This window comes from Coregonus clupeaformis, chromosome 1, assembly GCF_020615455.1.
Source record: "Coregonus clupeaformis isolate EN_2021a chromosome 1, ASM2061545v1, whole genome shotgun sequence".
Lineage (NCBI taxonomy): Eukaryota > Metazoa > Chordata > Actinopteri > Salmoniformes > Salmonidae > Coregonus > Coregonus clupeaformis.
In genome coordinates, this window is record NC_059192.1 from 80824021 (window position 1) to 80837382 (window position 13362).

Sequence of the window (13362 nt, forward strand, 5' to 3'; positions counted from 1 at the left end):
ACACACACAGGCATGCACACACACACACACACACACACACACACACACACACACACACACAGGCATGCACACAGAGACAGGATAGGAAAAGGCACTCACAGCAGTCGAAGGGAGCGTAGACCACCAAAGGCCAGACTGGGGATGCAGCGCAGAGAGTTGTAACTCAGGATCCTGGAATGAGTAAGAAACAGTGATTATACAGTAACAGCAATCTCTCATGTTAAAACAGATCCTGGAAAACGAAAGAGTTGTGATTTTGTGTTCAATGCTCTCATAGTGGATAGGTGGACAGGTGGACCGATCAGTGCTTACAGTGTGGTGAGCTGACTCATGTTGGAGAATGAAGAGTTGGTTAGAGAGTTGATCTTGTTGTTACTCAGGTCTCTGGAAGAGAACAGAACACACTGTTAAATCACACACTGACAAATAACACCAGGTAAGTATAAAAGCTGGTCAGGAAGACACACTCACACTAACTGGAGGTATTTGAAGGTAGACAGTTCCTTTGGCACCACGCTGAACTGGTTCCCGTCTAGATACCTGTGGAGAGACAGACAGACATTCAGAGTTTAATACTTGTGTGAAATGCCAGCATTCAGAGCTCAGCCTCACTACCTATCTCCCCTCCCTCACCACTCCTCCACCCACACCCCTCTCTAACTATCTCCCCCTCCCTCACCACTCCTCCACCCACACCCCTCACTACCTATCTCCCCCTCCCTCACCACTCCTCCACCCACACCCCTCACTACCTATCTCCCCCTCCCTCACCACTCCTCCACCCACACCCCTCACTACCTATCTCCCCTCCCTCACCACTCCTCCACCCACACCCCTCTCTACCTATCTCCCCTCCCTCACCACTCCTCCACCAACACCCCTCACTACCTATCTCCCCCTCCTCACCACTCCTCCACCCACACCCCCTCTCTACCTATCTCCCGCTCCCTCACCACTCCTCCACCAACACCCCTCACTACCTATCTCCCCCCTCCCTCACCACTCCTCCACCCACACCCCTCACTACCTATCTCCCCCCTCCCTCACCACTCCTCCACCCACACCCCTCTCTACCTATCTCCCCTCCCTCACCACTCCTCCACCCACACCCCTCACTACCTATCTCCCCCTCCCTCACCACTCCTCCACCCACACCCCTCTCTACCTATCTCCCCCTCCCTCACCACTCCTCCACCCACACCCCCTCACTACCTATCTCCCCCTCCCTCACCACTCCTCCACCCACACCCCCTCTCTACCTATCTCCCCCTCCCTCACCACTCCTCCCACCCACACCCCTCACTACCTATCTCCCCCCTCCCTCACCACTCCTCCACCCACACCCCTCACTACCTATCTCCCCCTCCCTCACCACTCCTCCACCCACACCCCCTCTCTACCCTATCTCCCCCCTCTCACCACTCCTCCACCCACACCCCTCTCTACCTATCTCCCCCTCCCTCACCACTCCTCCACCCATACCCCTCACTACCTATCTCCCCTCCCTCACCACTCCTCCACCCACACCCCCTCTCTACCTATCTCCCTCTCCCTCACCACTCCTCCACCCATACCCCTCACTACCTATCTCCCCTCCCTCACCACTCCTCCACCCACACCCCTCTCTACCTATCTTCCCCTCCCTCACAACTCTTCCACCCACACCCCTCTCTAACTATCTCCCCCTCCCTCACCACTCCTCCACCCACACCCCTCTCTACCTATCTCCCCCTCCCTCACCACTCCTCCACCCACACCCCTCACTACCTATCTCCCCCTCCCTCACCACTCCTCCACCCACACCCCTCTCTAACTATCTCCCCCTCCCTCACCACTCCTCCACCCACACCCCTCACTACCTATCTCCCCCTCCCTCACCACTCCTCCACCCACACCCCTCACTACCTATCTCCCCCTCCCTCTGCTGTCAAAGGGAAAAGAGTGTAACTACCATGGACACCCTCCCACCCCCCACATCAAATCTCTACTTGAACATTGAGGTCTTCTGCTATTGTTCTATGCTGCCCTGAGGGATGAGAGGCCTAGGGTTACGGAGGTGAAGGTGATGGGGTAATGACAGTGTGTGTGAGTGTTGAGAGGTGGGGTAAGGTGGGGGCAGAGAGGGCATAGAGATGGGGTAATAACGGTGGAGCGTTATATGGCTAAAGACTGTGTGTTTGTGTGTGTATGTGTGTGTGTGTGTGTGTGTGTGTGCAGGGGTTACAGTAGTTTCAGTAATGATAGTGTTGGAGCAGCACACTCTACGGATGAACAGATGAAAGCATGGGACACCTGGTCACACCTACTACGACAATAACAGCCTGTGCGTGTGTGTGTGTGTGTGTGTGTGTGTGTGTGTGTGTGTGTGTGTGTGTGTGTGTGTGTGTGTGTGTGTGTGTGTGTGTGTGTGTGTGTGTGTGTGTGTGTGTGTGTGTGTGTGTGTGTGTGTGCGTGCGTGCGTGCGTGCGTGCGTGCGCGTGTGTGTGTGTGTGTGCATCCTGCGGAGAAGTGGAGGAAGTTCAGACCCATCCCAACAAAACCTTCTCATTAAAATGTCCTCTTGCTGCTGGGGACCACACACACACGCACACGCGCACACACTCACAGTCCTTGGGCCTCATAGCGAGAGTGACATCAGTGTTAGGCCTGGGGGCCTCTGGGAGCAGGGAGGAATGTCTGAGAGAACAACTCCAACGTTTTCCTCTCTTTCTATCTCGCTCTCTCTCTTTCTGCCTGTCTCTCTCTCTCTTTCTGCCTGTCTCTCTCTCTTTCTGCCTGTCTCTCTCTCTTTCTGCCTGTCTCTTTCTCTTTCTGCCTGTCTCTCTCTCTCTTTCTGCCTGTCTCTCTCTCTCTTTCTGCCTGTCTCTCTCTCTCTTTCTGCCTGTCTCTCTCTCTCTTTCTGCCTGTCTCTCTCTCTCTTTCTGCCTGTCTCTCTCTTTCTGCGTTGACTACATTGCTACAATCTGCTCATGTCCATAAAGTTCAACCTGATTTCATTGAAATGTTTGATGTTCTGCGGAGGAACTCACAGTTCGGTGATGTTTCTGGGGATGCCTTTGGGCAGTGCACGGAGGTGTTTGTTACTGCAGCGTACCACGGTCTCCAGACAAGTACACTCACTGGGACACTGAGGCCTGGGCACACAGCTCGTCTCCTCCACACCTGGAGAGAGAGGGAGAGAGAGAGATGGAGAAGGGGGGAGAAGGCGGCAGGGGTGATTATTCAAATGGCTTTGAGTGACACACTTAAACACAGAGACATACAATTATCACTAACAATTTATCAAAGTCTAAGAACAAAACAGATTGGGCGAGGAACACAGATAGAGAGATGGGGGTGGGAAAGGGGGGAGATAAGGAGGGACAGGGGTGTGAGGAAGAGCGATATGAGGGGGAAGGGGAGGTAGAGAGGGGGAGAGGGAGGGGTTGAGAGATGGACACAGATGAAGTGAAAGAAGTGAAAAACACCATAGTTGCATTTAAATGTGAACAAAAGATAATTGCAGACAGAGGAGTGAGAGATGAGGAGAAGAAGAAAATGTGGAGAGGAGAGCATCCACTTGTCAGACTAACGTGATATCGATCAGAGAGGAAAAGAGAGGATAGATAGAGAGAGAGAGAGAGAGAGAGAGAGAGAGAGAGAGAGAGAGAGAGAGAGAGAGATAGAGAACAGAGGATAAGAGAGGATAGATAGAGAGAACAGAGGAAAGCTGGAGAGACAAAGACAGAGCTAGCATTAATTCTCAGCAGCAAGCAGCTTCACTGGTCAATACAGCCAACAGCTCAATACCACCACTCAGCCAGCATCGACCACAGGCTTAGGTACTGCTAAGTGTGTGTGTGTGTGTCATAAGCATCGATCAGAAGCCTAGGTACTGCTGAGTGTGAAATCAGTTGGTAAACAAAATAACAAAATACTTTTACAAAGACAGTCGATTACCTTGAGTCACATTCAAGCACCTTTTGACTTTGAAAGAAAGAGGAGTGAGATATTGGGGCAGAATGTTCTATCAGTCCAGTCCCAGCTGGTTAATTTACCTCCCACACAATGGTGGACATCAATAAGTAATTACCTTTATCTTAAAGGGACAGTACACGGCAAAAAAAAAAAAAACTTGAAGAGGTTGGCATGAGCCGAACTCGTAACCCCCCATGAAAGCAGAACTGTGTGCTAGAGTGTGTGTGTGTGTTGACCGTAACTCACCCTCTTCACAGCGGAAGTCAGGCAGTGCCACGTCCTGTAGTGGGATCTCCTTGAGGAAGGCAGGGCGCTGGCATCGTGGGTTGCCCGTGACGATCTTCCTGCTTCTCAGCCAATCACCAAGCCAGGCCAGACGACAGTCACAGTTGAAGGAGTTAGCAAGGAGGTTACTGATGACAGAGAGAGAGAGAGAGAGAGAGAGAGAGAGAGAGAGAGAGAGAGAGAGAGAGAGAGAGAGAGAGAGAGAGAGAGAGAGAGAGAGATAGAGAGAGAGAGAGAGAGAGTGTGTGTCAGTACCAGACTTAATAATTACACCAATTATGCTTTAACCTGCAGTGTGTGTATGTGTGTGTGTGTGTGTGTGTGTGTGTGTGTCTTACAGTGTAGACAGTGTCTGCAGGGTATCGAAGGCTCCAGGGGTGATGGTAGTTAGCTGGTTGTCATAGAGAGACAGCAGGCGTACGTTGTACAGGCCAGTGAAGCTGTTGTTATGGATACAGCTGATCTTGTTGTTCCTCAACATTCTGGAATAGAGAGAACAGCTTAAGTGACATATACCAGTGTGAATAGATATGAAGTGTACTGAAATATTTCGCGTGTGTTAGTACATGGATAGTCTCACGAGTGTGGAGTCCCACGAGTCTGGCAAGCAAGAATTGTACATTAAGTGTCTGTGCATGTATGTTCTCATACATGTATGCATGAGTGTGTGTGCCTACGTGTGTGCATGCATGTGCTCATGTTCGTGTCTGTTTGTGTCACTGGGTATGTGTGTGTGTGTGTGTGTGTGTGTGTGTGTGTGTGTGTTACTCACAGCATGCGTAGTCCCTCCAGTCCCTTGAACATTCCACTGCGGACAGAGTCCAGCTGATTGGCGGTGAGGTGGAGCTCGTTGACTGACCCCGCCCCCTCGAACACCCCATCTTCGATCTCTGTAATCTTATTGTTGCTAAGGTTACTGGAAGAAATAAATTAAAGTGATTAAAAATACTTTTAGTGAACTTTTTAACTTTTTCTGGAAGCAGCAGTGAGCCATTTCTTTGACTAAGTAAATAAGATACCATAGCCATAACATAAACCCCAACTTACATCTTTTTGAGCTGGGAGAGGGCCTTGAAGACTCCTACAGCCTCCAGTGTACTGATGTCATTGTTGTTCAGACGACTGGGAAGAGCGATAGGAGAAAACAGAACATGGTTAGAATGAAGCAGAAACATCAACATAGCGGCGAATCCTGAAGAGGATTCAAACATTTGCAGAGATAAACCATTGATATAAATGCGTGATTAATATGGTGCAGATGTCTTACAGTCAAGTGTCAGGGAGGCGTGTATGTGCATGTGTGTGTGTGTTGGTGTGTGTGTGTTCTTACAGTTCAGTGGTAGAGGAAGGGATGTGTTCTGGTATCTTATTGAGGCGTAGGTTGGAGCAGTCCACCACGTTGGACTCACAGCGACATTTAGGAGGACAGACTGGATCACTGTTACACTCATTATTCAGACGGACGTCCTCGGTGCCTGAAGACACATAACACACAACTTTTTTTTAAAACAACTCTGTACCTGAAAGACAAAAAACACACGCCCAACTGGTATAAAAAACTCACACAAACACAACACATAGAGCCGTCCTTCCAACTCTGTGCCACACAGGCCTACGCCTACTATGGCCTTAGGAAATCACTCTATAGGGCCGGCCACATCTAGGATCATGAACCTAAACACCTTAGAGTTCAGACGGACCAGTAGTGTTTGCTGGCTGAGTGTACTTAGCACCTCTGAACAGAGTGCCAGCCGTAATTTGCAAACCGAGTGCGCACCGATTTTACATGTAGAATCACGTGAAAATGTCAGCAGCCAGACGTCTACAGCGGGTGGTCCCTAAAACACCGTGCGCTGAACGATTGGCAGATGAACGCTAGATCCACATTCGGTGCGATGTGGGAAAGCCTTTAAAGATCAGCTCTCGCCTGGCCTACCACGACCCTAAAGGTTGGCACGTACTACCAGATGAGAGATGGGTAGTGGGAGGGAGAGAGGAGAAAGGAAAGAGGAGTGAAGGAGGGATGGAGAGCGAGAGAGGCCAAGAGGGAGAGAGCGGGGGAAACGGAAGGAAGAGATGAGTACTATTTTAGAGATGTGACCTAGTGGGAGCAGTGGTGTGAAAAGAACAGCAGGTCCTTAAAATGCAGACCAGAGGGAGATGGAGATATTAGGAGAGATGGAGATGGAGAGAGGTGGGGAGAGGTGGGGAGAGGCGGGGAGAGGCGGGAGAGAAGGGTGAGATGTCAGAGAGGATTTGGGCAGTCTAGCAGAGAGGACCCTAGAGTACAGGCCAGGGAGGAAGTGAAGTGTTTAAAGGAGAGGGAGAGATGGAGAAAGAGAGAGAGAGTGGGATGAGAGATGGAAGGGAAGGAAGACAGGTGGGAAAGGAGGGGAGTGGCTGCGGCGCATGGGAAGATGAGTGTGATGAATATGAGAGGTGAAGGCAATGGAGAGTACGTGGGATAGGCGGAGGGAGGGATAGAGGATTCAGGAACGACGTCAGAGGGGTGTGCACTTCTACTTCCTATTTTTTTCCCTCGCTCCTCTCCCTCTCTCCTCTCCCCTCTCCCTCTCTCTCTCTCCTCTCCCTCTCTCCTCTCCCTCTCTCCCTCTCTCCTCTCCCTCTCTCCCTGTCTCCTCTCCCTCTCTCCTCTCCCTCTCTCCTCTCCCTCTCTCCTCTCTCCTCTCCCCTCTCTCCTCTCTGTCTATGAATAGAGGTGTATGTACCAGAGAGCCTGGAGCCGCTTACATCACAACTACTCAATAATGGAGAGGCACTAGCAGCCACTCAATGTGTGTGTGTCTGTCTGTGTGTGTGTGTCTCACTCAGAGAGGATGGCTCAGTGTTCTTTTGTTAGTTAGTGTTCTGTGTCCTGTGTTCCATAGCGCTCGCTCGCACGCTCAGCCCAACCCCTAAGTGAAGTTTAGGGATGATGTCATCGTGCCACTGTAAAGAGTAGAGCACCCAGAGCCACAGACAGACAGAGGCTGGAAAGGGGAGACGTCATAGAACGTCAAAAATTCAACATTGCTGGAGACACCTTGCCGTTCTGGAGACCATCACGCTTGCTAGCAAATAGATTTGCCATGTCTAATTAGTGATAAATAAGTTAATTGTTTATCTCATAGTTAGCCAAGATGCTTAACTAGCCAGCGAAAACGGTTTACAGTTCGTTAGCAATCACTTCTACACTATTTTGCTAGCTACGGTAGCGCTGCCGTGTCAATAATAACCAAAAATGACGAGTGTCTCCAATTTTACCATTGTGATGCGCATCCATGCATATCCACTTCCTATGCGTGAAGTCAAGTAACGTCCTCTCCTCATTTCCTTTCCTTCATCTCAATATACTAAAGTAGCTTCCTCTCCTCATTTCCTTTCCTTCATTTCAATATACTAAAGTAGCTTCCTCTCCTCATCTCCTTTCCTTCATCTCAATTGACTAAAGTAACTTCCTCTCCTCATCTCCTTTCCTTCATCTCAGTAGACTAAAGTAGATTCCTCTCCTCATCTCCTTTCCTTCATCTCAATAGACTAAAGTAGCTTTCTCTCCTCATCTCCTTTCCTTCATCTCAATAGACTAAAGTAGCTTCCTCTCCTCATCTCCTTTACTTCATCTTAATAGACTAAAGTAGATTTCTCTCCTTATCTCCTTTCCTTCATCTCAGTAGACTAAAGTAGCTTTCTCTCCTCATCTCCTTCCCTTCATCTCAATAGACTAAAGTAGATTTCTCTCCACAGCTCCTGAGGCTGTCTGAGTTGGAGCAGGTGTGACTCAGACACGTTGTTCCATGTTAATTTATCTCATAGTTAGCCAAGATGCTTAACTAGCCAGCGAAAACGGTTTACAGTTCGTTAGCAATCACTTCTACACTATTTTGCTAGCTACGGTAGCGCTGCCGTGTCAATAATAACCAAAAATGACGAGTGTCTCCAATTTTACCATTGTGATGCGCATCCATGCATATCCACTTCCTATGCGTAAAGTCAAGTAGCTTCCTCTCCTCATCTCCTTTCCTTCATCTCAATAGACTAAAGTAACTTCCTCTCCTCATCTCCTTTCCTTCATCTCAATAGACTAAAGTAGATTTCTCTCCTCATCTCCTTTCCTTCATCTCAATAGACTAAAGTAGATTCCTCTCCTCATCTCCTTTCCTTCATTTCAATAGACTAAAGTAGATTTCTCTCCTCATCTCCTTTCCTTCATCTCAGTAGACTAAAGTAGCTTTCTCTCCTCATCTCCTTTCCTTCATCTCAAAAGACTAAAGTAGATTCCTCTCCTCATCTCCTTTCCTTCATCTCAATAGACTAAAGTAGATTTCTCTCCTCATCTCCTTTCCTTCATCTCAGTAGACTAAAGTAGCTTTCTCTCCTCATCTCCTTTCCTTCATCTCAATAGACTAAAGTAGCTTTCTCTCCTCATCTCCTTTCCTTCATCTCAATAGACTAAAGTAGATTTCTCTCCACAGTTCCTGAGGCTGTCTGAGTTGGAGCAGGTGTGACTCAGACACGTTGTTCCATGTTAATTTATCTCATAGTTAGCCAAGATGCTTAACTAGCCAGCGAAAACGGTTTACAGTTCGTTAGCAATCACTTCTACACTATTTTGCTAGCTACGGTAGCGCTGCCGTGTCAATAATAACCAAAAATGACGAGTGTCTCCAATTTTACCATTGTGATGCGCATCCATGCATATCCACTTCCTATGCGTAAAGTCAAGTAACTTCCTCTCCTCATTTCCTTTCCTTCATCTCAATAGACTAAAGTAGCTTCCTCTCCTCATCTCCTTTCCTTCATCTCAATAGACTAAAGTAGATTTCTCTCCTCATCTCCTTTCCTTCATCTCAGTAGACTAAAGTAGATTTCACTCCTCATCTCCTTTCCTTCATCTCAATAGACTAAAGTAGATTTCTCTCCTCATCTCCTTTCCTTCATCTCAGTAGACTAAAGTAGATTTCTCTCCTCATCTCCTTTCCTTCATCTCAATAGACTAAAGTAGCTTCCTCTCCTCATCTCCTTTCCTTCATCTCAATAGACTAAAGTAGATTTCTCTCCTCATCTCCTTTCCTTCATCTCAATAGACTAAAGTAGATTTCACTCCTCATCTCCTTTCCTTCATCTCAATAGACTAAAGTAGCTTCCTCTCCTCATCTCCTTTCCTCATCTCAATAGACTAAAGTAGATTTCTCTCCTCATCTCCTTTCCTTCATCTCAATAGACTAAAGTAGCTTCCTCTCCTCATCTCCTTTCCTTCATCTCAATAGACTAAAGTAGATTTCTCTCCTCATCTCCTTTCCTTCATCTCAATAGACTAAAGTAGATTTCACTCCTCATCTCCTTTCCTTCATCTCAATAGACTAAAGTAGCTTCCTCTCCTCATCTCCTTTCCTCATCTCAATAGACTAAAGTAGATTTCTCTCCTCATCTCCTTTCCTTCATCTCAATAGACTAAAGTAGCTTCCTCTCCTCATCTCCTTTCCTTCATCTCAATAGACTAAAGTAGATTTCACTCCTCATCTCCTTTCCTTCACCTCAATAGACTAAAGTAGCTTTCTCTCCTCATCTCCTTTCCTTCATCTCAGTAGACTAAAGTAGCTTTCACTCCTCATCTCCTTTCCTTCATCTCAATAGACTAAACTAGCTTTCTCTCCTCATCTCCTTTCCGTCATCTCAGTAGACTAATGTAGATTTCTCTCCTCATCTCCTTTCCTTCATCTCAATAGACTAAAGTAGCTTTCTCTCCTCATCTCCTTTCCTTCATCTCAGTAGACTAAAGTAGCTTTCTCTCCTCATCTCCTTTCCTTCATCTCAATAGACTAAAGTAGCTTCCTCTCCTCATCTCCTTTCCTTCATCTTAATAGACTAAAGTAGCTTCCTCTCCTCATCTCCTTTCCTTCATCTCAATAGACTAAAGTAGATTTCTCTCCACAGCTCCTTTCCTTCATCTCAATAGACTAAAGTAGATTTCTCTCCACAGCTCCTGAGGCTGTCTGAGTTGGAGCAGGTGTGACTCAGACATGTTGTTCCATGTTAGTCATTCTATGTTCTGCTTCTACAATACAGACTGCCTTACTTGTCTCTTTTGGACTCTGAGACAAACAGCTCAGACAGACAGGAAACCTTGTACTGATGATGAGTGAAGTCTAATGATGCTCATTACAGAGCGAAGTGGACAAACGGAAGAAAATGTCATTTCCTGCTACACAGGAAACAATGAAAGTTTCAGGACGTTCTTTGATCCAGCAGAGTAACTTAACTTTCATTGAGACAAGAGGAGTGACAGAGAGAGAGATAGAGGGGGAGGGGGAGCAAGAGAGAGAGAGAGAGAGAGAGAGAGAGAGAGAGAGAGAGAGAGAGAGAGAGAGAGAGAGAGAGAGAGAGAGAGAGAGAGAGAGAGAGAGAGAGAGAGAGAGAGAGAGAGAGAGAGAGAGAGAGAGAGAGAGAGAGAGAGAGAGAGAGAGAGAGAGAGAGAGAGAGAGAGAGAGAGAGAGAGAGAGAGAGAGAGAGAGAGAGAGAGAGAATGCCATTTGGCCCTAAACAGAGAGTTCACAGTGGCAGAATACCTGACCACTGTGACTGACCCAAAATTAAGGATTCCTTTGACTATGTACAGACTCAGTGAGCATAGCCTTGCTCACTGAGTCTGTAGACAGGCTATGTGCACACTGCCCACAAAAGACAGGCTATGTGCACACTGCCCACAAAATCAGGTGGAAACTGAGCTGCACTTCCTAACTTCCTGCCAAATGTATGACCATATTAGAGACATATATTTCCCTCAGATTACACAGACCCATAAAGAATTCGAAAACAAATCCAATTTTGATAAACTCCCATATTTATTGGGTGAAATACCACAGTGTGCAATCACGGCAGCAATATTTGTGACCTGTTGCCACAAGAAAATGGCAACCAGTGAAGAACAAACACCATTGTAAATACAACCTATATTTATGTGTATTTATTTTCCCTTTTGCACAACACTGTATATAGACATAATATGTCTTCTGGAACTTTTTACTGTTCATTTTTTATTGTTTATTTCACTTTTGTTTATTATCTATTTCACTTGCTTTGGCAATGTAAACCTGTGTTCCCCATGCCAATAAAGCCCTTAAATTGAAAGTGAATTGAGAGAGAGAGAGAGAGAGAGAGAGAGAGAGACAGAGAGAGAGACTAAGAGAGAGACAGAGAAAGAGAGGTAGGGAGAGCGAGGGTAACTTTGTTGGGAGAAAGAGAAAGAGTTGTCTGCCACTACAGAGACTGCATTTTAATAGTCTGGAGTTTCACTGTGATTAAGTTTCATAATGTCCTAGAGAGTATATTCTACAGTCCAATTATTTCCAGAATAAAACATGGAATTCCAATGTTTTTGTGAGTGTTTGTCATTATTATTTGAAGAGGACAGATTTTGCATTAATCAGGCTTTCCTTTGATCTTCCCAATGAATTTCCTTTCGATTCGCCTGCCAATGATAGCCCTTTATCTTTCTGACACACACACACACACACACACACACACACACCCCCACACACACACACACACACTCCTCTAATCGTGAAGTTATTTTCTTGGAAATGCTCTTGTTAAGGACTCCGGAAAAACATCCGCTGATAGGAATCTGGATCCTCTGGTGGGCTTTATTTTCTTTGTTCTCTACTGCTAGAGAGGACACTCTTTCTTTCTATCACGCAGACTCTCTCTCTCTTCTTTTCTCTCTCTGCCTTTCTGTCTACCGTGCGCGCACACACACACACACAAACACACACACACGTAAATTTGTCAGTGAATGTGCTTGTGCCAAAGCAAATAGGACCTTCCTTCAGTCTTTATCAAAGTTAGTCTGAGTTATACAAACAGAGCTGAGGCATAGGGCCAGAGAAGGAAACACAACTTACGGTAAAACCCAAACCTCCAGAGTTAACCCATTCCAGTTAGATAAAGAGAGGTTAAAGAAGAGGTGGAATAAAAAAAAGAGTGGAGGGGTGGAGCTGTGGAGCTCTGGAGAGGTGAAAAGCGATCTAGAAAGGCATATGAAAGCGTAAACACAACCCACTCACCAGGGATGAAGTATTGTTCCTTGGCTGTGATGGAAACAAGAGAGAGGCAATGATGTCAGTCAACACAGATATGGTCAAACAGAGTCATATATACTCACATATATATGACTACATGTGATACAGATAGTCATGTATGACTACATATGACTATCTTCATAAATGGCACTGGTAACTATGACTATGGTAAATATGACAATGCTATGGAGAAGCTATGAAACGATAAAAGATCAAGATATTGTATCAGAGAATGAGGAGAGGAAGAGAAGGAAGAGGGAGAGAGGGAGAGGGGTAATCAGAGAGAAGGAGAGAGGGAGCGGGGTAATCAGAGAGAAGGAGAGAGGGAGAGGGGTAATCAGAGAGAAGGAGAGAGGGAGAGGGGTAATCAGAGAGAAGGAGAGAGGGAGAGGGGTAATCAGAGAGAAGGAGAGAGGGAGAGGGGTAATCAGAGAGAAGGAGAGAGGGAGAGTGGTAATCAGAGAGAAGGAGAGAGGGAGAGGGGTAATCAGAGAGAAGGAGAGAGGGAGAGGGGTAATCAGAGAGAAGGAGAGAGGGAGAGTGGTAATCAGAGAGAAGGAGAGAGGGAGAGAGGGAGAGGGTAATCAGAGAGAAGGAGAGAGGGAGAGTGGTAATCAGAGAGAAGAAGAGAAGGAGAGAGGGAGCGGTGTAATCAGAGAGAAGGAGAGAGGGAGAGGGGTAATCAGAGAGAAGGAGAGAGGGAGAGGGGTAATCAGAGAGAAGGAGAGAGGGAGAGGGGTAATCAGAGAGAAGGAGAGAGAGAGGGTTAAATCAGAGAAAGGAGAGAGGGAGAGGGGTAATCAGAGAGAAGGAGAGAGAGGGAGAGGGGTAATCAGAGAGAAGGAGAGAGGGAGAGTGGTAATCAGAGAGAAGGAGAGAGGGAGAGAGGGAGAGGGTAATCAGAGAGAGAGAGAGGAGAGTGGTAATCAGAGAGAAGAAGAGAGGAGAGAGGGAGCGGTGTAATCAGAGAGAAGGAGAGAGGGAGAGGGGTAATCAGAGACAAGGAGAGAGGGAGCGGGGTAATCAGAGAGAAGGAGAGAGG

The 13362-nt window shown here is 47.0% G+C and overlaps 1 protein-coding gene across 8 annotated transcripts in view; it reads right to left on the reverse strand.

Annotated features, from left to right (window-relative positions):
• Positions 1–13362, reverse strand: part of LOC121574951 (slit homolog 1 protein) — a 153327-nt gene that overhangs the window by 17427 nt on the left and 122538 nt on the right. For 5 of the 8 annotated variants that reach the window (XM_041887684.2, XM_041887701.2, XM_041887659.2 and 2 more), the window contains exons 15-24: positions 12306–12329; positions 5573–5717; positions 5290–5364; positions 5015–5158; positions 4581–4724; positions 4204–4370; positions 3030–3162; positions 472–540; positions 313–384; positions 100–171 (exon numbers count right to left, since the gene is read on the reverse strand). In XM_041887684.2, coding sequence (XP_041743618.2) covers positions 100–171; positions 313–384; positions 472–540; positions 3030–3162; positions 4204–4370; positions 4581–4724; positions 5015–5158; positions 5290–5364; positions 5573–5717; positions 12306–12329 — 1045 coding nt within the window. The remainder of the gene's footprint in view (positions 1–99; positions 172–312; positions 385–471; positions 541–3029; positions 3163–4203; positions 4371–4580; positions 4725–5014; positions 5159–5289; positions 5365–5572; positions 5718–12305; positions 12330–13362) is intronic. The other 3 variants (XM_041887692.2, XM_041887676.2, XM_041887717.2) reach the window with 1 other exon arrangement.